This window comes from Phyllostomus hastatus, unplaced genomic scaffold (assembly GCF_019186645.2).
Source record: "Phyllostomus hastatus isolate PE091 unplaced genomic scaffold, TTU_PhHast_1.1 phas_contig_38, whole genome shotgun sequence".
NCBI classification, from domain to species: domain Eukaryota; kingdom Metazoa; phylum Chordata; class Mammalia; order Chiroptera; family Phyllostomidae; genus Phyllostomus; species Phyllostomus hastatus.
In genome coordinates this window covers 2,736,289-2,759,213 of record NW_025333869.1, presented here as the reverse complement: position 1 = coordinate 2,759,213, position 22,925 = coordinate 2,736,289, and the positions used below count along the sequence as shown (strand labels likewise).

Below are 22,925 nucleotides of genomic sequence, written 5' to 3'. Positions count from 1 at the left end.
TCTGGACCCTTCGTAACTCCATGTTTTATTGTCTCAGTTGGGGGAAGAAAAAAAGGAAAAGAAAAAAGAGAGAAGAACAAAAAAGAGAGAAAAGTAATAATCCAATAGTAACCGATGTCTTTAAAGCTGTTTAGGGAGTTCTGATGGTTTTCCTAGATGCCACAGGAAGAGAGGGGCTGGGCTTCACTTTTCTCCCTTCCTATGGTTTTGAGAGGATGGGGTCCAGGTCCCAGCCACAATATTCACAGTTTCCCAGCTTGCAGCCCAGGTCCTCCATGAGCTGCCAGGCTCAAATCAGCCACTCAGCCTCTAGGCATACAGTATGAGTCACTCTCAGGTATGCTGTTTCACTCAACCACTCAGTCCGGGGTGCTGCTTCAATCAGCCTCTGGGCACACAGCATGAGACAAGCTCAGGCACGTGGTTCCACTTAGCCACTGAGTCTCTGGGCACACACAGCTGAAATCACCCTCCAGCTAGCCAGCTGCTGCTTGAGAGTTCCTTACAAAGCAGATCCCCACTGTTCTTAACAAGCACATGGCTTTTCACACTGTCCAACTTTCCAACCAGTCTGGGAGACTATTCAAGTCAGGGTCTGACAAGGCCCAACTTTTCCCTTCTTCAGGTGTTGCCTGGCTCTTTAGTTTCTCTGGTGCCGACGTCCACAGTTCCAGTGTATGTGTACTGCTTCTGTATATCTCCCACTTCATCTCTATTCCCCCAGTGACTTCCAGCATCTAGGTCCCTCCTGGTGCCAGGCTGCCCTCCTTGCCCTGTTAGGGGAGGGAGCTGGTGATATAACTCTCCTCCCTGTACCCTGCGGCAGGCACTGGGCCAGGGGCCACAGCAGATTTGGTCCCTGTGCAGATCCCAGGGATCTTATTGTCCTAGCACCATCTCCTCACCATCTGTTTTTCAATGTCCTCTGCATTTTCTTGGCTCCAAACCTCACATAAGCTGGGATTCCACTGATTGTTCACTGTTCCTCAGAAGATCTGTTAGGTGTTTCAGCTTGGCACAGGGAGAACAAGGCTCTGCTCCCACCTACCTCGCTGCCATCTTCCAGATCAGATTTGAGACTATTATGGTTTTATGTATGCTAAGAACCTTCACTTCTGAAAACAAATTACCTCCCTCCTCTTGTCTTATAAAATTGGATTATTTATTGCTGCTATCCTGTTCATGTTTTACTATTAAATGTTGGAGGCTGGGATTGGAAGAAAGGAGGAGAGCCCACAATTTGTCTTTCTAGTTCACAGTGTTCTAAATCAATGGGTGCTATGCCCAAGGAAATAAACCCGTAGAATCATACCTAAGGAGGATTGTCTGCACCTGGACTTGATTTAAGTGACAAGATACACACAAAAAATTATTTTGGTGATTAAATGAGACATTGGAGTCTTGGGAATGAATTACTGTGACCAGAGAACATATTATGCTAGATTGCTGTATAATAGCCCCAAAAAATCATGCCTCCTGTATTCCACATCCTTTTGTAGTGTGACATTGCCACTCCTCCTATGAAGAGATGGAACCTGGTTTTCCAACTTGCTTTGTGACTTTCTTTGATTATAAAAAGAGACATCTGGGCCCCCAACTTTCTTTGGGCAGGAAGCAGGCTGTAAAAAGTAGAGGAATGTGGTAGAAGAGCCTAGATCTGAAGAGATGCTGTGGATAGCCTTTTTTTTCTTTTAATTTTTATTTATTGATGAGAGAGAGAGAGAGAGAGAATTGTTGTTCCACACATTTATGCATTAATTTGTTGATTCTTGTATGTGCCCTGACCAGGAATTAAACCCACAACCTTGGCATACCAGGACAACACTGTGACCAAAGGAGCTACTCAGCCAGGGCTGCATAGAGCTATTCAATTGTGCTACTGGAACATGCTGGACTACTTCTCTGAGACTACCAGGCATGTCAACAGCCAAGAATGAAAGACTACAGAGAGGGAGAGAAAGAGGAAGGTGCCTGGTCATCCCAGCTATTTCAGCTGAGTCTATCTAGCCCTCAGCCAGCCTTCTAGCTGCCTGAGTAAGCCCAGGAAAAACGGACAGAACAACCACTAATTCAACATACAGAATCATGAAAAATAAGAAATGTTGTTTTAAGCTGCTGGGTTTTGTGTAGCTTATTATTCAGTAGTAGATAACTGAAACTATCTTCAGTAGTTAAGTAAGTAATAAGATATATCTCTTAATAGTGCACACATTATGTGCTTATATTGTGCTATTATTCTAAAGGACATATTAGCTTATCCAAAGAGAGATGGTAAGGTATAATCACTAATGCCTTGGCTTGATGAATATTATATACCATTTTTGAGCAACTATAAACTATAGTAATATCTTTAAACTAGGACAAAGTGATACTTATTAATGAACTTTTTTAATTTTTATAAAACTCAACATTGCTATAATTATAATCTCAGTAGATCCACTACCTTTTATATTATAAGAAGAATAATTGCTATTAGCTGTAATACCCTCAAAGGAGATCTGAAACAGATAGAGAAGCCATGAAAGAAGAAAGAAAAATGTATACTGATAATTTTTACATAGACAATAAAGAAACCCTAGTTGTAGAAATATAATTAAGCAACAGAAACACTGGTTAGTCAGATGGCAAAATTATCATCTTCATTAAAAAATCAAGAAATACTCCTAACTTTTTCTAACAATTTCTTTTAGTGAGATTCTGAGACTGTGTGGATTTGTTTATATACTCCTTTGCTTATTGATTTGACACATATTAAGCATTTATTACTATGCCAGGCATTATGTTAGATGCTGTAGATTTCATGGTGAATGAGAGATGTATGGTAGTTTATCACCACGAAGTCAGCTGGAGGTCAAGGGATGGTGGGTAATTGAAATGTGAACACACTGTTACCATAGAGTGTGACTAGTCATAGGATAGGACACTTATAGTAATACGATTTTGTTGATTCTTCTTAAAAGTTTCTCTAGCTCAATAGCTTTTAGACTGCAGCTGTAAAAATGTCATTGTTTATTTTCTAAATTGTTCACTTTTTCAGGGAATGCTACACCTTGACCCCTCACTTCCCAGGTTTCTGGAAACCTATAAATGCCCTTGTATTTTATCATAGGAGGACCCTTATATTATATTGTGTCCTGATACTACTGACCCACAAAATATGATGCATATTAGAAGATGTCATTCTTTAATTATTTTCTTTGGATTTTCAGCTGGTGCCTAAATGCACTTTTTGAAAGAAAGAGTATCTTCAGACAGCAAATTGAAGACCCTTGTTAATGACATAGGAGAAGTAGTTTTGATTGTCTAAAGTCTGCTTTTTTGCATATCACTTTAGATCTATAGCTAGGACTACTAGATTATTTTTTGGTTTGTTTTTTACTTGACTCATGGGCATCTGAGGACTAAGATTTGCTTTATTCACCTTTGTAGATAGTGCAAGAACATAATAAATATTTGTTGAATGATGCAGAGAAACACTGCAAAAAAATTACTAATGAGCCAATGACTATGTTCCTATTGCGTTTTTACCTGGGCATGTTCAAAATTTTGATTTTTAAACCACTTTAGCAAACTACCAAAAAAGAAAAACAAAGAAATAAATGAAGTAAAATAAACACAGAAAGCAAAATAAGAACAGTGCCTAGCTTTTTTTTTCACTTTTACATGTGAAAGATAATTTTAAAACATTATCTCAAGAAATAGTTTTTCATTGTCTTTCTTATTCATAAACTTCATTATTGTCTATGCGCCAGGGACAATTTAGTACAAAACAAACAAACAAACAAACAAAAAACCTAAAATGGGAACCTACTTTGTGAAATGAAACCTAAACCAGTATGCATCATTTCAAAAGACATTGCTACTAGAGTGCCAAGCAGCTACTTAAAAATTGACAAAGCATTATTGAAAGTTTACTTTCTCTTAGACGACAGATGTTGAAAAATAATTTTCTAAAAAAAAGAAGCAGCCCTCAAGAAAGAATTGATAACCCGAGGAATGAGCTGCAAAGTTTGACAGCAAAGAATTCCTCCCTGGAGGGGCTGAATTTGAGATCCTTGTTTGCTGCAGGTCTCCTAGACTGGAGTCTTAAGCTTTTCCTCCTGACCCCTCTCAGGCTGCTCCTCGCCGTTGTTCTCCTTAGTTAAGGAAACGTCAAGTTTAGACAGAAAAGGGCTGCAGACCCTTCCTCCAGCTTACCCCTCCCGCAGTCACGTACTCCTTCCTAGCCCTTTCCTCTTGACACGCCTTCCTACCTGGTCCTCTGCCCTTCCCCTTTCATCCACTTCCCCCCTTGGCCCCTCCTCGTTGGTCCTTTTCCATAGTTCCCGCCTCCCGCGTCTCCTCCTCATCCCCCTCATCAGCCCTCTGCTCTTTCTTTTCCTCTGCTTCTCCTCCCCTTGTCCTGATCCGGGGTGCGCTACCCTCCCCGCCTCCTCTCCCCGGGAAATATACTGGTCGGCTGCTGTCGCAGCCCCAGCCCCTCCCACGGAGCCGCAGCCCTGCTCGTCCCGCCCGGCCGCAGCTGCCGCAGTCATGGCTGCTGAGGGAACAGACGAACGCTCGCCTCTGCTGTCTGCCCCCCATTCGGGAAACGTCACTCCCACCGCCCCTCAGTACTTGCAAGAAAGCAGCCCCCGAGGTAAGGCCAGCATCGACTCTCCTACCCGGTGGGAAAGACCTAGGACAGCAAAGACAAGCGGCTGCAGCTCTGGCTAAGGGGCCCTGTCCCCTGGTGTAGGAGACTGATGCTGACTGCCTTAGAGCCTGCAGGCCTGACCCCGCGCTGCAGGCTTCCTTGTGTGTGTGTGTGTGTGTGTGTGTGTGTGCGCGCGCGCGCGTGTGATTGGAAGTGTGTGTGTTTGCCACCCCTTCGGACTCACGGGTACGGGATGCGATGTGAATTTCCGAGCTGGGCTTCGCTGTTTCAGAGCAGACCCAAGTGCAGCTGGGAGTGGTGCTCATCTCTCACAATCATTCAGGAACCCTTTCAGGTTGCTGAGAAACCTCGGGAGTACTGCTCACCTTGGCATCTGTACTTGAAAAGGCTTAGCTTGAAAGATATGCATCTTCTAGGTTTACCCACCAGTGCTCTGTTCAATCAGGAAATTGCTTTACCAAAAGGAGTAGAGTTAATCAATATTCCTGGTATGTCTGAAATTCTTGCCCTTCCTTGTTACTCCTGCTTGAAGACTATGTGCTAGCTTGTGAATGAGGAGGGAGAGAAGGGAAGATGGAGTATTTTTGATACATATCTAGGTGAGATTGAAATGAACTTATAAAAAGTAACCCAAATTAATGCTGCATATATTTTTATACATTTTCCTTTTCAAGATAGAATCCAAAAAGATTTGATAGCTATGGGATTTACAGAAGGAAGAAGGATCGATTTACCAAACTATTAAATTTATTGAAAGATCTTTGTCCTATGCTTTGAGCTGATTGCTGTAGGAGAAATAAGGGAGGGTCAGGAGTATAGAAAATGGAAGGCAATACTTAAAAAAAGCTTAACAATAGTGAAAAGATTGATCAAATATGGCTTTTGCAACTGTAGCTTAAGTTCATCTTTTTATTTAGTTGGTGTGAGAGAAGTTTAAAAATCCTAGGAAGCAAATGTTAATTTTGACAATATGGGCAAATCTTGTTTCCTGTACACACTTTTTCCAAGTTCAAGTCTGGAATTGGAGCAAGCTGTAGAGCACATTGAACTTGTCTAGCATTTAAAAATTTTCATTTAACACATTATAACTTGAAAAGTAACAATTGAGCTCTTAATCCACACTTAACAAGAAGCAGGACAAAGTGAAAAGATATTTAGCTGTGAATAATTCAGTATTATCAGTGTTGAGAAATAAGGTACAAAATGGAACAAAGACTCACCTTAGAAAGCACACAACTCATGTGTTGTTGTTTTTTTTTTTTTTTTTTGGTCAGCATTAAACTTGTTCCAGAGGATACCAGATGTAGAATTTTCTTTAATGGGAAAATTTGATATTAATATTTTACTGCTATCTAAATTATATGGTCCAGAATGGGTTTAAATACTTACCAGTGAATGCTTCAACTTCATCCAGTCACCATTTAAGACAAAATATTTGAAAATTTAATTTGGAACAACAAGGAAGTCACACTGCAAAATATAGATTGGTTGTGACAAAGTCACTTTCCTAGGGGATGGTGGATAACCTCACTAGTACAGATCAAGTAGCTACTTATTGACTGGCTTAAGGTTCCATTTCTGGGAGAAGATAGAAGTATGATTAAGTCTCCATTTGGTGACATGGGGCTTAGCATAAGTGACTCATTTTGGGCCTGTTGTCTTGTTTTTAACTACTGCTTTAGCCAAAATGATCTTTCTGCCTTATGGTAGAATAACTTTTCTTCTTCTCCTTCTCCTCCTCCTCCTCCTTCTCTTCCTTCTTTTTCTACTTCTTCTCCCTCTCCTTTTTCATCTTCTTTTTTAAACTTTAGCTTTTTTTAGAGAGAGGAAAAAAAAAACATTGATTTGTTGTTTCACGTATTTATGCATTTATTGGTTGATTGCTGTATGTGCCCTGACCAGGGATTGAACCCACAACTTTGGTGTATTGGGATGACCTTGTAACCAATTGAGCTGCCCGGCCAGGGCCTAACTTTTTTTCTTAACTGGTAAATGATAATTAGATAATGAGAAAGTAATTTCATATGGCATTATATCTAATAAACATGAAATTTAAGTGAGAAGTAATTTTATTTACATTTTGGACAGATATTTACATGGTGGGAAGAGAGCAAAGGAGTGTATCTCATTCAAGAGGGCTACCCTTATGACTTAATACCTACAAGAAGCCATGCCTCCTCATACCATCACATTGGGGGTTAGGAGCTAAACATATGAATTTTGAGGGAACACACAAACATTCAACCCATTTCAAGAGTCCTTGAATATACAGGGATGGGCCAAATAGGTTTACACTTGTGAGAGACATTTGTTTAAAGCTGTTGTAAGAATCATAACCTGCATGTCTTTTTCCAGACAAACAACTGGAAACCTAATTTTGCCCTGCCCTGTATTTGGACACACTTGACTTCTGAACATCCTTGCAGAGTATAAGGTTAGGTGTGGATTGGTAGGAAGAGATGACATATACCACACACACAAAGCACTGGAAGATTAATTTAACTTCTTACCTTATTTGCCAAGGATTTTGAAACCCTCTGAAAGACAGGTTGTCACAATGAGTCAAACAAATGCAGTGTATTTGAGAGCAGCTACCCAAAGCCCACTGAAGGCCCAAACAGGGCTGTGGAGGGTCTTGATGAAGCTTGATTTGGGGCTATGCGAAAGCTAAGGATCCATTTAAGGGAATTTTTTCAAACCAGTTTTTGAATCAAAATCTGCTTTGCTGAGGCCACACTCTTATGAAGGGGAAATGGAGCCCAATTTGGTGAAGTGTATCTGCTTCCAGTTTTCCATTATTGTGGGAGCCCATTTTCTTTCCCATTGTTCAGCAGGCATCAGACTCCATGTTTCCTGTATTCTTTTTTTTTTTTTAAAGGAAGGGGTATTCTTTATTTTTAAGATTTTATTTATTTATTTTTTAGATAAGGAAGGGAGGGAGAAAGAGGGAGAGAGAGAGAAACATCAATGTGCGGTTGATAGGGGTCATGGCCTGCAACCCAGGCATGTGCCCTGACTGGGAATTGAACCTGCGACACTTTGGTTTGCAGCCCACGCTCAATCCACTGAGCTACACTAGCCCGGGCACCTGTATTCTATTTATAATGCCCACATGTTCTCCCAGCACTAGCTAGCATCTTTAAAACATTAATTACAAAATGTTGCATTCAGTCATTCATCCTTTCAAATATTTGAGCAACTAGCATATGGTCCCAGATATTGGAGAGCTTGCACTCCAGTGAGAGAGACATACAGGACCATTATAATTTCAGAGCAGAGAGAACACAGAGGGGCATGAGGACAGAGGTAACTGGTAGCATTGGGTTGTTACAGATCTTGTGTTCAGGAAAGATACCTCAAAGATGACAATTGCTTAGAGATCTGAAAAAATGAATTGCAATCAGTTGCTGGAAGACTTTGGGGAAGAGTATACCGGGCAGTTGGAACAGCAAGTATAAAACATGTTGATTTAAAACAAAGAGGACAATGGGTTAGAGTATGTGATGTAGGGCAGGTATGGTAGAAGCAGTTAGGGGTCTGCATTAGGGACAACCAGGAGAGCTTTGTAGGACATTGTCAGGAATGGGATTGTATTCCAAGGATAATGGGAAGCCGTGGAAGGTTTAGAGCTAAGGAGAGACGTGAAATGTTTTACTTTTCAAGATCATTCTGGTTGGTATGTGGACAGTGGATGATTGGGGGAAATTGAGAAGGGATTAGTAACACATGAGATGAATCAGAAGACTGTTCAAGTGGAATATGTCTGAACTAAGGCAGGGTGGTGGAAGTCGTGGGATACAGGGCATATTGTAAGTAGAAACAAAGGAATCACAAATCTCCAAAATGACCTAAGCAACTAGGTAAAAAAAATGTGTTTTTATCTAACATGGGCAATCAGGAAGAGAAGTTTGTATGCAGGAAGGGGGAGGATGCTGGAAATCAATATTCTGTTTTGGATAAGCTGAATTGAAATACCTATAGTCATCACTCAACTGGAAGTGTTGATCAGATAGTTGGATGTACAACTCTGAGTCTGAGGAGATATTAGGGCTGAAGAATACATTTCATTCCCCATGTATTTATTATATGTATGATAACACGTGGCTGTGGTGACAGATGATGCTCTCAATTTTCCATTTTATTTTCAAGGATTCTACAAACTTCTTCCAGGAATGTCAAACTGTTAGGCTAGAGTATTCTGTTAAAATCTTGTAAGCTTTACTGGGAGATGTAGCATGACATCTGTCAAGAGGCTATTGGGAAGGTGATCCAAATAGAAACCCTAATCCTTCTGCTTTTGGGAAAAGCAGACAAACCTGGATACAGCTTTGTGCTCAATTGTTTTGTGTTTAATTTTTATAAAGCTGAAGAGATACATTATAACCTGGGAATGACATCCCTTTAATAGCTCCTGAAAGGGAATGCATTCTTCTTGCAGTTTTCTGTTCGCTTGGGAGGACTTCTAATCTTTTTTTTTGTGGGGGAGGGGGGCGGTGAGGGTGCTTCAGAGTTTGTGTTGCTTTGGCACTTTTCTAGATTTCTGTTTTTACCCTGGTTGCTGTTGTAAAGTGAATTTCTTTTTCTCTGTAAGAAAAAAATATGCATGTGAAAAAGAAATGGAAAGCATAGCTCATTTTTCTGGCCTTCAGATAAGTTTCCCAAGCATTCTATATAAATCCCTTAATATGGTCTCAGGGACATGATGACTCCAGGAGTTGTTTGGCTTGGGGGAATCTCACAGTTTCTGCCTATTATGACTTGTTACCTTAGAATCATTACTTTACATCTCTGGGACTCAGTTTCCCACCTGAGAAAGAGTGATATGCCATGTCCCCTTTTGCAGTCATAGTCTGTGACACAGTTCTTGGTAAGAAATCTGATCACACCTAGGAGAATGTATCCACGTTAAAAAAAAAAAAAAGATACCGCCCTCTGGGTCACCCAGACAGAATTCCTGGTTGATTTTCACAGCCACATATTGTGGGGACTCCTCTTTCCTACATTGGTGCTCCATGCTGCAAAGCCCAGTGTGTATATAGGATCCCTCACTCCACAGGTGAACTTCCTCAGCCAAGATATTCTTCCCCATTCTGCCAAACATGAGTATGGGACCAGCCCATTCCACATTTTCACTCCTCCTACCATTTTTTAAAAATATTTTATTTACTTATTTTAGAGAGAGGGGAAGGGAGGGAGAAAGAAATGTTGATGTGTGAGATACATTGATCGGTTGCCTCTTCCATGCCCCCAGCTGGGGACCCGGCCCACAATCCAGGCATGTGCCCTGGCTGGAAATCGAACTGGCAACCGTTCAGTTCTCAGGCCAGCACTCAATCCACTGAGCCACACTAGCCAGGGCCCTCCTACCAGATTTGATGTAGTTTGTTTGTGTGTGTGTGTCTCTTCTTTATATTCATAGTTATAGGAGTCTATTCAGCTAGTCTTCAGGTGGTTCTAAAGGATGATTGTTTAGAATTTAGTTGTAATTTTGATGTGGTTGTGGGAGGAGGAAAACACAGTATTTATCTACTCCATCATCTTGACAGAAGTCCCTTATGTACATGTTCTTATGAGAACACTTGCCTCATGAAATTGTGCCTTGTCATGACCACTGGCCTTCAGTGACCACGGAACACTGCGGATGGCTCATCGAAACACGATACACAGAGACAACCGGGTCTTGTGGGGAAATAGGAACGAAACGGCCACTCTCTTTAGTGGAGAGCCCCCCAAGCCCCTGCCTGAGAAGGCTTTTTATTAAGAATACAGACACAGTTTGTGGATTTATAGTCTGGCAGCAAAGATCAAAAGGAATTAGTAACTTTCAAAGGTGCTGGTAGATATCCGGCTGGGATTCTGGGCAGAGTTTGGGTTTTTATCATTTAAAAGGACTACAGGACCTAAAAGCTAGTTTCGTTTCCTGCCTATGCCTTCATATTCTAATTTAAAAACATCCTCCAGCAAGCAGATCTCACAGGATCTTGCATATTCTATGTCCCAGGCCTGATTACCCCGGGGATCCACCAACTCTGGTCTGGGCTGCACTGCCCCTGCTATTTACGCAGGCCTGAGTTAACAAAGAAGACAAAGGCAGCCAGGAAACTAGGATTTCTTGCAACTAAGTACAAGGACTCAGGCTTTGACAAAGCTGAGGGAGGAGGGGTTGATATCCATCACCCCTTCATTTCCACAGCCCCGAGTCTCTTCCCTGAGGCCTCCTCATGATCATGCCTGTCTTACGCGATTCCCTCCGTGGGAAATCTTACCCGTCATTGGCTAACCGATCAAGCATAGGAGGCCAGTGTTCATGCCAGGGAAATACGTTTTGTCTCCTTAGTGTCTCCTGATTCAGAGGTCTCTCACTCAGCCTAAGTCATGGGCAGTTACAGCTTCCTGAGACCAGGCAGGGCGCACTCCAACAGTGCCTCACTATGTTAACAACATAAGCTCTTTGAGCCGCACACCATACCTCATTTTCCGTGGTTTCCGAGACATATCTAGCATAGTGTCTGATACAGAATCAATGCTTGTGACAGACTATATGCTAACTAACTTATTGGAATGTACCACAGGGTGTCTAGTTGGCCTCTGCTTGTTACCCGATTATATAGCTAAAGACCTCTGTACTTTCTCTGGCATTCAGGGCTCATGGAGAGGCCTTATAATACATCCCTTCCATTATAAACCTGTGACTTCCCTGAAGAAGTAGTCAGATTTAGAAAACAGGTAAGATGAATAAAAATATGACAGGTATCACCACCACTCCTACATCTTTCAGATCTTTCATAGTGGCATTATTTTTAGTAGAATTTCCAGGGACCTATACATGACCCTACCTACCTTAATCAGTGGGCCAGAGAACCATTGTGGGTATTTTGCTAGTTAACAAGAATATCCCAATTCATATATTAAGGAACTGGGAAAATAACTTCAGAGTGGGTCCTTGGATCTACGGGGGCCACTCACTCTGAGTTGGTCCTGGGGAAAGCCATTACCTGTGACCTGATAGCCACGAGCCCTCTCTTTGGTGGACCACAGTGGAATTTTGAGTCAAGAATTAGCACCATGTAAGAGCCAGTTTCTATTAATCCCTAGCAAATGTAGTAATTTTCGTTTCCCTAATCACTCTAGTAAAGGACTCAGGTCTCTTGAAGAAGGCTTAGAGATTTACTTAATACCAGTGATGCTGTATCATTCTTCAAAGCCACAAACGATTTCTTCAATAAAGGCGTTTGGGGTCTGTGAACGTGCTTTGTTACATACTTGTTGGAAACTTGTGCCTCTCCTCCATTGTGGTTACTCAAGTCAGGTTGCTGGTTACAAGACCTAGTATTTTCTATTATATATAACCAAGTAATGTTCTTGTAGGTTACCAATCCACTTCAACCCTAGACTTATTTCAGTTAACTACTGTCAAAGGTTTTTGTGAGTCAAAGTTTTCTAATATTGACTTTCCCATTATGATTAGTGCACCCACCTTGTCTTTGGCTTTTAAGTGTTGCTGTTTAGCCTCCATTGCTCTGGTCTTCTATTGTTGCGCGTGGGTCACCGGCCAGCAGTGACCACGGAATGCTGTGGATGGCTCGACGATAAACACGTGAGAAATAACGACACATGCACAGAGACAGACTAGTTTCTGTGGGGAAGTAGGGACAGAATGGCCACCCCCCCTTGTGGGGAGCGCGCTGATTTACTGTCCATACCTGCTTTTATTAGGCTCATTTTGCATAATAATTCAGGCAAAGTACAGTACTCATTAGGGGAAGTAAGGAACTATAGAAAACAAAGAACTCTGCCGGTCTATTGAGTTGGGGGTCAAAGAGCTGTAAGATTGAGGAACAAACTAACTTCCTCCTAAGACCCTTCTCATTCAACTGAGAGCATTCTAAACAAAGAAGGTTTCACAGTAATTTACATGTTCTTTCTTAGGCCTGATCACCCCGGGAAATCCGCACTTCTCAGTACCGAGCTGTACCACCCTGTCATTGTTTCAGGCTTAGGTGGAGCAAGGGAACTAAGGCAACCGAGAGATAAGGAGATTTTCTTCCAGACGCTGAGAACTCAGACTTTGTCAAAGCCGAGGAGTGAGGGTCCATCACCCCCTTTTGCTGCAGCCCCCCCCAAGTCCTTCTTTTGGGGGGACCTCCCAAAGTGATCGTGCCTGGCTTAGGTCGTTCCCCGTGGGGAATCTTACCCGTCTTTGGCTAACCGACCAAGCTTTTTGGGGTTCAGCAGCAGAAGCAGCATTCCTGCCAGGGAGATAAGCTTTTGTCTCCTTGCTGGCTTACGGTTCCAAGGGCGTTCCCTTAGCCTTAGCCTAGGTGGGGGTTTCAGCCTCTGATACCAGTCAGGGCGGTTCCCAACATTCTATAATTTCAGAGAGTCATCCTGTGCTGCTCTGCCTGGCCCACACAAGACATAAATTTCCCTAAATGATGGGTGTATCTATACCTTAGTGAAAGGTATCTCCTCCAGATTTTCATGGAATTTGTGGGGCATGGGTATGCGGTTGTCATGATTAATTCACTCCAATGTTTCTAACTCTCTAGGCCTTTGACTGCTTCTTCTGTATCATTCTAGGACATGCTCTGGCATCTCAGCTCAATAAATGTAAGGTCAAGTCTCATCAACCACCAAGTAAAATGATTTAGCTACTACCAGCTTCAAAACACATCAAATCTAGAACATTTGGAAGGTGCAGCCATATCATTACATTTGGCTCAACACAGTGTTAGATTCTGTCCACTTTAACAGTACTCGTATTCTCCAGGTATCTGACAATATACTTTATCAAAAGTTTACAATTTTCTTGTGTCAGCTGCTTTATCCTGAGTCACACATATACTTGACCTTCTAGGGCAATTTGAAATCAGAACCTAGTCATGTGTCTTGACTAGGGCTGAAGGATAGGTCTTAGGGAGAAAGGTCATCCTCTGTAAGACAACTGCCTTAGGTGAGGTTATGACAGAGATTTCCTGTAAGTTAAGGTTCATCTCTTCAGACACAAGAGGAGACAAACTGATTTCTACTCATTCTCTGCTCTGTTTAGTGCAACCAGGTGGCTCCATTCCAATTCCAGTGTTTAACTCTTCTGCAATCAATCTCCTTTCACATGAGAGACTCAGCAAGACTGTGAATTTACCTGACATTATAATTTTGCAATCCACACACTTAGGTTTTGTGTTTTATTTCTAACAATATAAGTCCTGTAAAGATTAGAAATAAGTGATACTTTTAGGGCTGTGATAGAAGTTCTCTGGTTCTCTAACTAGGATGTGAGCTGAGAACTTCTCATTTTCTCTCTGTAAAGGCTCCTGTGCATTCGTGAGAATCCACCCTATATCACAATTCATATGGTGATTACTGTTGCCATAGTGGTCAAGTGAAGGAGACACAAACCTCACAATCATCTACAGGGGAAAATCTGATTCATGAGAGTGCCACGGCATGCTGCCATTTGTTACCACATTGTGTCCCACTGGAAAGGAGCTCAGCACTGTAGTCCAGCCGAAAATATGACCAAACTACTTCTCCAGCCTGTTTCTGAGGGTTGTTTCCTGGGATGACTCCTGGTGTGAGTTTTTACACTAGTTAGGACTTGAAGACAGAAACAACAGAGGGAAATATTGTAAAAATAATTGTTAATTACATAGAAAGTTGTTAATTAGGTAACTAAAAGGTATAAATATGATTCTAACATTTTAGGGGATATTTAATGCAAGAAGTAGCTACTACCCCAAAGCCAGAGAGAATAAAGGAAGAGATTGGAATTGTTAAAATGAAGTCTTTCAAGGAGGATTCATGCAGAATTGAAGCATGACTTCTGAGAGGCACAAGCCAGGTGGTGCTGAAGTGTCTGCTCTGGAGAAAACTTTGTATGTCTGGGGAAAGGGATATAAGACCTTTCTTCCTCCTCCAACCTTGTGGTCTCCCTTTATCGTCACCTATTAATAGGACATAATGTGCATCCAGCTGGCAAAGCCAAATGAGGTTTTCCGTGTTCCAGGCCCAGTAGGACAAAGCAGAGAAGGGTAGGTTTAGAGTTGAACATCAGTAACCTAATAACTACCACATCTGTCTTCCCACCTGACTTTAGCCAGATGGATCCTTCTAAGGGCACCCTGGTTCTAAAAGAACCCGAGTCTCCTGGAATAGTTTTGTTTCTTTGGTTTCAGAGAGGAGGGGAAAGCAGGTGGGCTTCCTTTTCTCTGTCATTCCGTCCCTAACCCCTACTCCACAAGTATCCTGAGGATGAGAAAAAGCCAGGGCTTTCCTCACATACTTGCCCTTTATACTTCTCTTGCTTATCCTATAATCATTGTGTCCTAAAATTTATCTCATTTTAATCTGATGTCATTTTTCATTTTTGATACATTTGTCAAGGGCATGAGGGGCTAAATATGAGAGTGTATTTACATAAAGGAATATTACTGAACTATAAAAAAGTGGGGAATCTTACCTTTTGCAACAGCATGGATGGACCTGGAAAATATTATGGTAAGTGAAATAAGCCAGTCAGAAAAATATAAATAACGTATTATTTTGTATGCATGTGGAACTAATGAACAAAATAAACAGTCAAGATAGACACAGACTCATAGATACAGAGAACAGACTGACAGCTATTAGAGGTGGGGGGGTCGGGGAGCTGGGTGAAAAAGGTGAAGGGATTGAGCAAAAAAAAAAAAAAAGAAGAAGAAGAAGCATCTCATAGACACAACAGTATGGTGATTACCAGAGGGAAAGAGGGGTAGGGGGTGATAGAACAGAATAAAGGAGGGATAAGTGAGGATGGAAGGAAACTTCACTTGGGATGGTGAGCACACAATACATTATATAATGCAATTCTATATTATACAATTGTATACCTAAAACCTATATATTTTATTAACCAATTCACCTCTATAAATTCAGTAAAGTTTTTTTAAAAGGAGTATATTAGTGAAATAAGTGGATTAACTGGAAAATGTTCCACTGAAGAGACTAGCAAAGACATAACTGAGATGATAAAGGTCAGAGCAGTTCAACCAAACAAGGTCAAACTTTAAAATGCTGGAGATATACCTGGTAAAAAATGATATACAGATTAATACACCAGGATGAATTTGTAGAATGAAAGGGTTGTTTGCCATAAAATAGATAAATTATGTTGATGTTTGTGATGGGAAAATGTAATTTGATCACTTGTGGGTTTACAGAATATTAAGGGTCCTTTTGAGTGTTTTAGAAAGAACACTATCTTTGCCTTGTGATCTATATTCTTTTATCTTGTCTGTTTTATGAGTTTCAGTTTTTCATACTCTGTTCTAATTTTTATTTCCCCTGACTCTTCCTACTTCTCATCCTAATCCCCTTTAACTCAAACCCGATTCTGTCTAAGTGGTCCTACAGAACCCTCACTAGTCGTGACATCTCTTCCTTATAGTAAAATTATTCATTAAGAGAGGTAGCTCTGTGCAGGGGCCTCTGGGACAGGAATCATCTCTTGCCTTTGCTAAAGTGCTTGAAAAACTCTTAGCTGGCAGACCCAGTGAGGCGGCGATTGTGGAGCAGGGCAGAGCACGCAACCCAGGATCCCAGGGAAGGGACTGAGGTCCCACAGAGAACGGAGCTACCGCCATTGTTCCCTCTCGACCCTGCACTCACATACAACGTCACAATCTAGCGACTGGGGTGCCCAGGCCTGGTGAACACCTAAGGCTCTGTCCCTCACCATAACAGGAGCGACCAGACCCCCCCCCCAAAAAAAAAAAGAGAGAGAGAGAGAGAGATGCTCAAACAGAAGAACAAATCAGTGCCCCAGAACTCATCCTTTTGAGTGACCAAGAGATAGCTAACCTATCAGATGCACAGTTCAAAACACTGGTGATCAGGAATCTCACAGAATTGGTTAATTTTGGTCGCAAATTAGATGAACAAATGCAGGTTACCATAAAAGAAATGAAGGAAAATGCACAGGGAACCAATAGTGATGGGAAGGGAACTGGGACTCAAAACAATAGAGTGGACCAGAAGGAAGAAAGAAACAACCAAACAGGAAAGAATGGAAAAATAAGAATTCAAAAAAATGAAGAGAAGCTTAGGAACCTCCAGGACATTTTTAAACGTTACAACATCTGAATTATAGGGGTACCAGAAGGGGAAGAGGAAGAGCAACAGATTGAAAATGTATTTGAACAAGTAATAAAGGAGAACTTCCCCACTCTGGCAAAGGAAATAGACTTCTAGGAGGTCCAGGAAGCTCGGAGAGTTCCAAAGAAGTTGGACCCAAGAAGAAACACACCAAGGCACATCATAATTACATTAGCCAAGAATAAAATGAAGGAAATAATCCTAGAAGCAGCAAGAGATAAAAGGACAGTAACCTACAAAGGAGTTCCCATCAGACTGTCAACTGATTTCTCAAAAGAGACCTTACAGGCAAGAAGGGGCTGGAAAGAAGTATTCCAAGTCATGAAAGACAAGGACCTATATCCCAGATTACTCTATCCAGCAAAGCTTTCATTTAGAATGGAAGGGCAGATAAAGTGCTTCTCATATAAGGTCAAGTTAAAGGAGTTCATCATCACCAAGCCCTTATTTTATGAAATGTTAAAGGGACTTATCTAAGAAAAGAAGATTAAAAAAACGTGTATAGTAAAAGGACAGCAAACTCACAATTATTAATGACCACACCTAAAGCAAAACCAAAAGAAACTAAGCAAACAACTACAACAAGAACAGAACCACAGAAATGGAGATTGCATGGAGGGTTAGCAACAGGGGAGTGGGAGGAGGAGAGAGGGAGAAAAGGTACAGAGAATAAGTAGCATAGATTGTAGGTAGAAAATAGACAGGAGGAGGGTAAGAATAGTATGAGAAATGTAGAAGCTAAAGAACTTATAAGTATGACACATGCACATGAACTAAAGGGGGGGAATGTGGGTGTGAGAGGGTGTACAGGGTGGAGGGGAGTGAAGGGGGGAAATGGAACAACTGTAATAGCATAATCAATAAAATATATTAAAAAAATATTAGAATCTCTGGCCTTCAGTTTCCTCTTCCGTAAAATAAAGGAATTAGACTATATAATTCTTAAGATGCTTAAATTTATAACATTAATTCTGAAAATCTGAGGGATATTTTTCCAAGATGGAAGTCTGCTGATATAAACAATACTGCTCACATGGAATAAAAATATTATTTATATAGGCAAACCCCATAAAGAAAATGACTATTATTCAAGTAACAAGACTTTCAAAATGCAGATTTTTGACTCTTAATATCTAATGATTCCTCATTTTGAGATTACAGTGGGCTTTTTATGAATGGCAGGAATTTAAAATAGTACAATAATGGTGATCTGCTGACCTTTTTAATGTGAAAAGTGACCAGTTGAACAATCTAAGTTGCTAGTTATTGTAGGTTTACTAACTGAAATAAATTTCTGGAGTTTCAAGTCCCTTATAAGAAGATACTGAATTATAAGTGAAGGTTACCTTGGATAAAAGTACAAGAAGTATGTTTAAATCACCTTAGGGCTGAAGTAATGGACAGAACACTGAAATGATAGGCCTGAGAGCATTGTTTATTGGAACAGTTAGGCATCAGCATCTGTCATTCTATTGATCTCCTGAATGGATTCTATTCCTCTGGTGGGTCCACATGTCCCCTGACTGCCTCCCCACTTTGTGCGTGGTTTAAGGAAGGTATTATTCTATGTGGAAAAGATCTCTTTTTTTCTGTCAAGCTGAGTCCCCTGCTAGGACCCAGCTCTTCTATAAGGAGAATAGCAGTAATATACATAATGTTATTTTCTTAAGAGAAATGTGTTCAATAAATTTCAGAGATTCACTCATTCATTTACTCTTTTATTCATTCTTAATAATAAATATTATTAATATTTAATACAATACATATTTATACAATAAATATTTAGTAAGCATCTGTCATAGACCAGACACTATCGCAGAGTTGGCAAATCAGTCCCAAGCAAGCCTTACAGAATTTATAATCTCCCCATTTTGATTTATAATCCTCACTTTATATATATTCTTTCCCCCTCCCTCCACTTAAGCTTCCAAAAGAATAGATTTGGGCATATTAATGTTATTGAAGGCCTTTTTTTGAGAGTTTAGAAATTACATAGTACAAATTTTAGGGGAAAAACTCACAGGGTTTTGATGGATCTGATGAACTTCAAAAACTTCTTAAGGTCACCCATTGAAATTTTCTCTGAGCAAAGCTTTTGCCTGGGTTTTATTGTCCTTTTGTATGGTTGTGATGTGTGGCCTCCTTCCCTCACCTCCAATGTGCTTGTTTTCTTAGTGATATTGCCTTGTCTTTAAATTTCTATCATTCTGTGTAAGATAGAGACCTAGAATTATAAGAGAAATGCTTCATGTTACTTTATAACAAGGGAAAAGCAAGAGAAGGAACTCACTTTTATTAATTATGCTACTGTTAATCATTATTAACAATAATATTTATTATTATACACCAGGCAGTGTGTCTTGATTGTCCCATGAGGTATGTGTTTTTTAGCCAGGACAATACTTTCTATATTGAGATCTGATAAACTTCTCTGCATTTATAAGGGTTCAAATCTGTGTTGAACCCTCCTTCCTTGTTCCTTTAGTCTGTTTTTGTCTTCTTATTACAATACAGGTCACTCTGAGTGAACCTCAAATTCTTTCAAGGATTTAAAGATACTTTTAAAAATTTGAGACATCTATAGCTTCTTTTTTTTAATCCTCATCTGAGGATATGTTTATTGATTTAAGAGAGGGAGAGACAGAGAGAGAGAAACATTGGTTAGTTGCCTCCCTTACATATGCAACCAGGGATTGAACCCAAAACCTAGGTATGTGCTCTGATCAGGAATCCAACCTGCAACCTTTTGTTGTATGGGATGACACTCCAACCAAATGAGCCATCAGGGCTGTATAGTTTCTTTTCAAGTTCAGTGTTCAGTAGTGCTCTGGTGTAAACCTTCCAGAAATGTGTGTGTATTGTCACTCTAGAGTGGCCAGTTCAGAACCTTGGCTGCCCCAGAAATTCAGCTTCTTATGGGTTATTTGAATGAATAATATTTGTTGCTAATCCTTTGTAAGACTGAAAAAAATTTATACGATAAACTGCAACGATGCCGGGTGGTCATATGTGAGTTTTAAATATACATAATATGCTCTGCTCTAACTTATTTTAAAATACTACAGAATTCAGAATCCAATCCAGTGGATAGAAAATCTCTGTTTCAAAAGTAGTTTTTTTCATGATTAGCTATTGTGATTGTATTTTATAGTGTCACAGGTGCCCCTTGAATTACCCATTCTTTTTTGGGGGGACATTAACACGTGTTAGGTGTAGTTCTTTCTAGGCGCCTGTACTAGGATAATGCTTCACATTGAAGGATTCTATACTGCTTTCAATTGAGAAACCTACAGGAGGTTAGGTGGTCTCCCTTAGAAGTACCATCATAGAGTAGTATATCTAGATCATTTTTGTCAGATTTTCCTAACAAATGTACACTTTGAATAGATAAATGAGATTCTGAAACTGGGCTTCCGCCTTTTACCCAATTAGTCAACCTTAGGCCTATTGAAAAACAGCGTCTCTCTCTCTCTCTCTCTGTGTATCTTTGTATTCTGAGAGTTTTTGAACACATGCAAAGGTAGTAAGAACAAAATGACTTTCCATGTCATTATATCATCTATTATCAATATTTTACTATTCTTGTTTTACCTGTTTCTTCATTTTTTTCTTGGAATATTTAAACAAGATTCCAGGCATAATATTTTTTTTACCTATACTTGAGTGCAATTCTTAGATTTTTGATGTTAAGTAAAAATTTGAAGCAAAAAAATAAGTTTATTTTTGTTTTGTGCCTGATATTAACTAGTTCCATCCTAATTAGCTTTGTTCCATATTGATAAGTTTATTTTTTCTAGGTTCATTTTCATCTTTCCTCGACTGACACCAAAACTCTATTTTGTTTGTCATAGCTAACAGGTATTACACTGGTTCTAGTATAAACTCAGCATGATAGCTACACTATTTATGTGTTACATTTATAAACTATTTAAAAACTTTGCTTTCACTTACCCATTGATGTGGTGATGTGCACTCTCCTGGGCATGGCCTAAGCCACACTGATGGAAAAACAGTAATAAAATAAAATAAAAACTTTGCTTTCATTGATTCTTTCTATTTCTTGGTAGTTAGATCATTAGCATAAGATTTTCAGGCATATATCATCACTTTTCTAATACAAGCTCTGAGTGTTTGCGCATAGGAATGCAATGGATATTTGGGTATGAGTTTGTAAATGGGAACTGGGTCACTGCAGTAGACCTTAGCAAAATGTCTTGGATTTTATCTGAGTTAGGAATTATTCTACTTCACAAGACAGTCCCATGTGTGTTTCTGCTCTGAAATTTCAATAAATTGACTAGTTTTAAACACACAACTGAAAGAACAGGGGATATTTTTGATAGTTTCCTACTTTATTTCTATTGTCTGTATGCTCAGACCAGCCATAATATGTGTGACTCAGTCACTGGTATCTTTTCAGCAGAACTCCCCCCTCCATACACCACCACCGCCTGTCCAGATACTGGTGGCATTCCAGTGATAAACTGTCGTGTGTGCCAATCACTCATCGACTTGGATGGCAAACTTCACCAGCATGTGGTTAAGTGCACAGTTTGCAATGAAGCTACAGTAAGTGAAATTTCCATTAATAAAAGCATCAGCTGTTATCTGACATCTTCTCCCTTAAGGAAGTATACCAATAATGTACTTTAAAAGTAAATGTGGGCACAGATATGGCATATTTTTATCGTTTATTTCTTGTCTCTGACTGTCTCTCATTTAACATACAAGGGTGCTTCAGGTGTTTAATTTAAAGCTTACTTCATTACAAAAGTATCATGGTGAATTTAAATATAATATCATTTGGCTCTTTATTTTCTAAAATGAGATTGACCATAGACATTTATTTATAATTATCTTCAGTGTCTATCTACCTCACAACGAAATCCATTCCGATTTTCACTGAAGTTAAAATATACTGAAGTACACCACAAATGTGGACTTGGTACTTATGTGGAAAATTATTTAAATTTATTTTATGTTTGTGGAATGTCAGTAGTTTTTTTCTGGTTATGATTTATTATTGACTTCTGTGCCAAATTATTTACAAGAAGTTTGGTGTTTTATTACATTTACTTGACACTAATTTAGTGAAATGTTAAAAAATTTTTGAAGGACAATTTGTTTTTTACTGAACTTTGGGAAGAGCAATTAAAGTTTAAGTAAAATTTTTAGAGATTCAAGTAATAAACTGGTGAAGTGCATACTGGTTAGAGTAAATATATTTCTGCTTTTATGGTTAGGCTTTATATTTTAAATGTCAATCTCCTTTAAATCTGCAATTAAATAAAATTTAATTTTTGTTATTTGTATTATTTTCCTCTTTAAAAAATCTTTGAAAAGTCATTTAGTATTATTGTACTTCTAAAAAACATCAAATATAGATACTGGGCTTTATATAAAAGCCCAGTATCTATATTTTATTTTATATAAAAGTGATAAAGTAAAACCTTAAGTTACAAAATAATATATTCTATTTTAAATATTGTTTCTATAAAGGACATTATTTGGAGAACTTTTTTGTATGAATAGGTGATAACAAAACCAGCTATTTTTTTAAGTTGAACACTTAGTAAATTTAATTAGCATTAACCTCCTAAGTGCTCTTTTTAGAGTTAGCAAACAAGTATGAAGTGTTAGACATAATTAATAATTTTAGCCCTGGCTGGCGTAGCTCAGTGGATTGAGCGCGGGCTGGGAACCAAAGTGTCCCAGGTTCGATTCCCAGCCAGGGTACATGCCTGGGTTGCAGGCCATAACCCCCAGCAACCGCACATTGATGTTTCTCTCTCTCTCTCTCTCTCTCTCTCTATCTCTATCTCTATCTCTATCTCCCTCCCTTCCCTCTCTAGAGATGGGTAAATAAAATCTTAAAAAAAAAATAATAATAATAATTTTAAAAAGATACCAAAGGTGTCCTTAGATTTGATATTAATTGTTTCTTTTGTTCCTCCACTGTTTTGTTTTTGTTTTGGGAGATGCAGCAAAACTATGCTCAGAGACTGATTCTGTCTTTGATTTATCACAGGTTTGTCACAGGAATTAGAATAATCTCACAAGGCAATAATATATAATACAAGACAATATCTCTTTAAAAGCCAGGACAGAAATAGTACAATTCAAACAAATGGCAAAT

The 22,925-nt window shown here is 39.6% G+C and overlaps 1 protein-coding gene across 2 annotated transcripts in view; it reads left to right on the top strand.

The window, feature by feature from the left end:
* Window positions 1-4,380: 4,380 nt before the first annotated feature.
* The window catches only part of PIP4P2 (phosphatidylinositol-4,5-bisphosphate 4-phosphatase 2), a 42,372-nt gene continuing 23,827 nt past the window's right edge, over window positions 4,381-22,925 (top strand). Inside the window, exons 1-2 of one of the 2 annotated variants that reach the window (XM_045842137.1) lie at window positions 4,381-4,639; window positions 21,213-21,358. In XM_045842137.1, coding sequence (XP_045698093.1) covers window positions 4,534-4,639; window positions 21,213-21,358 — 252 coding nt within the window. In that variant the 5' untranslated portion in view covers window positions 4,381-4,533. Of the gene's footprint in view, window positions 4,640-21,209; window positions 21,359-22,925 lie in introns of both variants that reach the window. The other variant, XM_045842136.1, reaches the window with a different exon arrangement.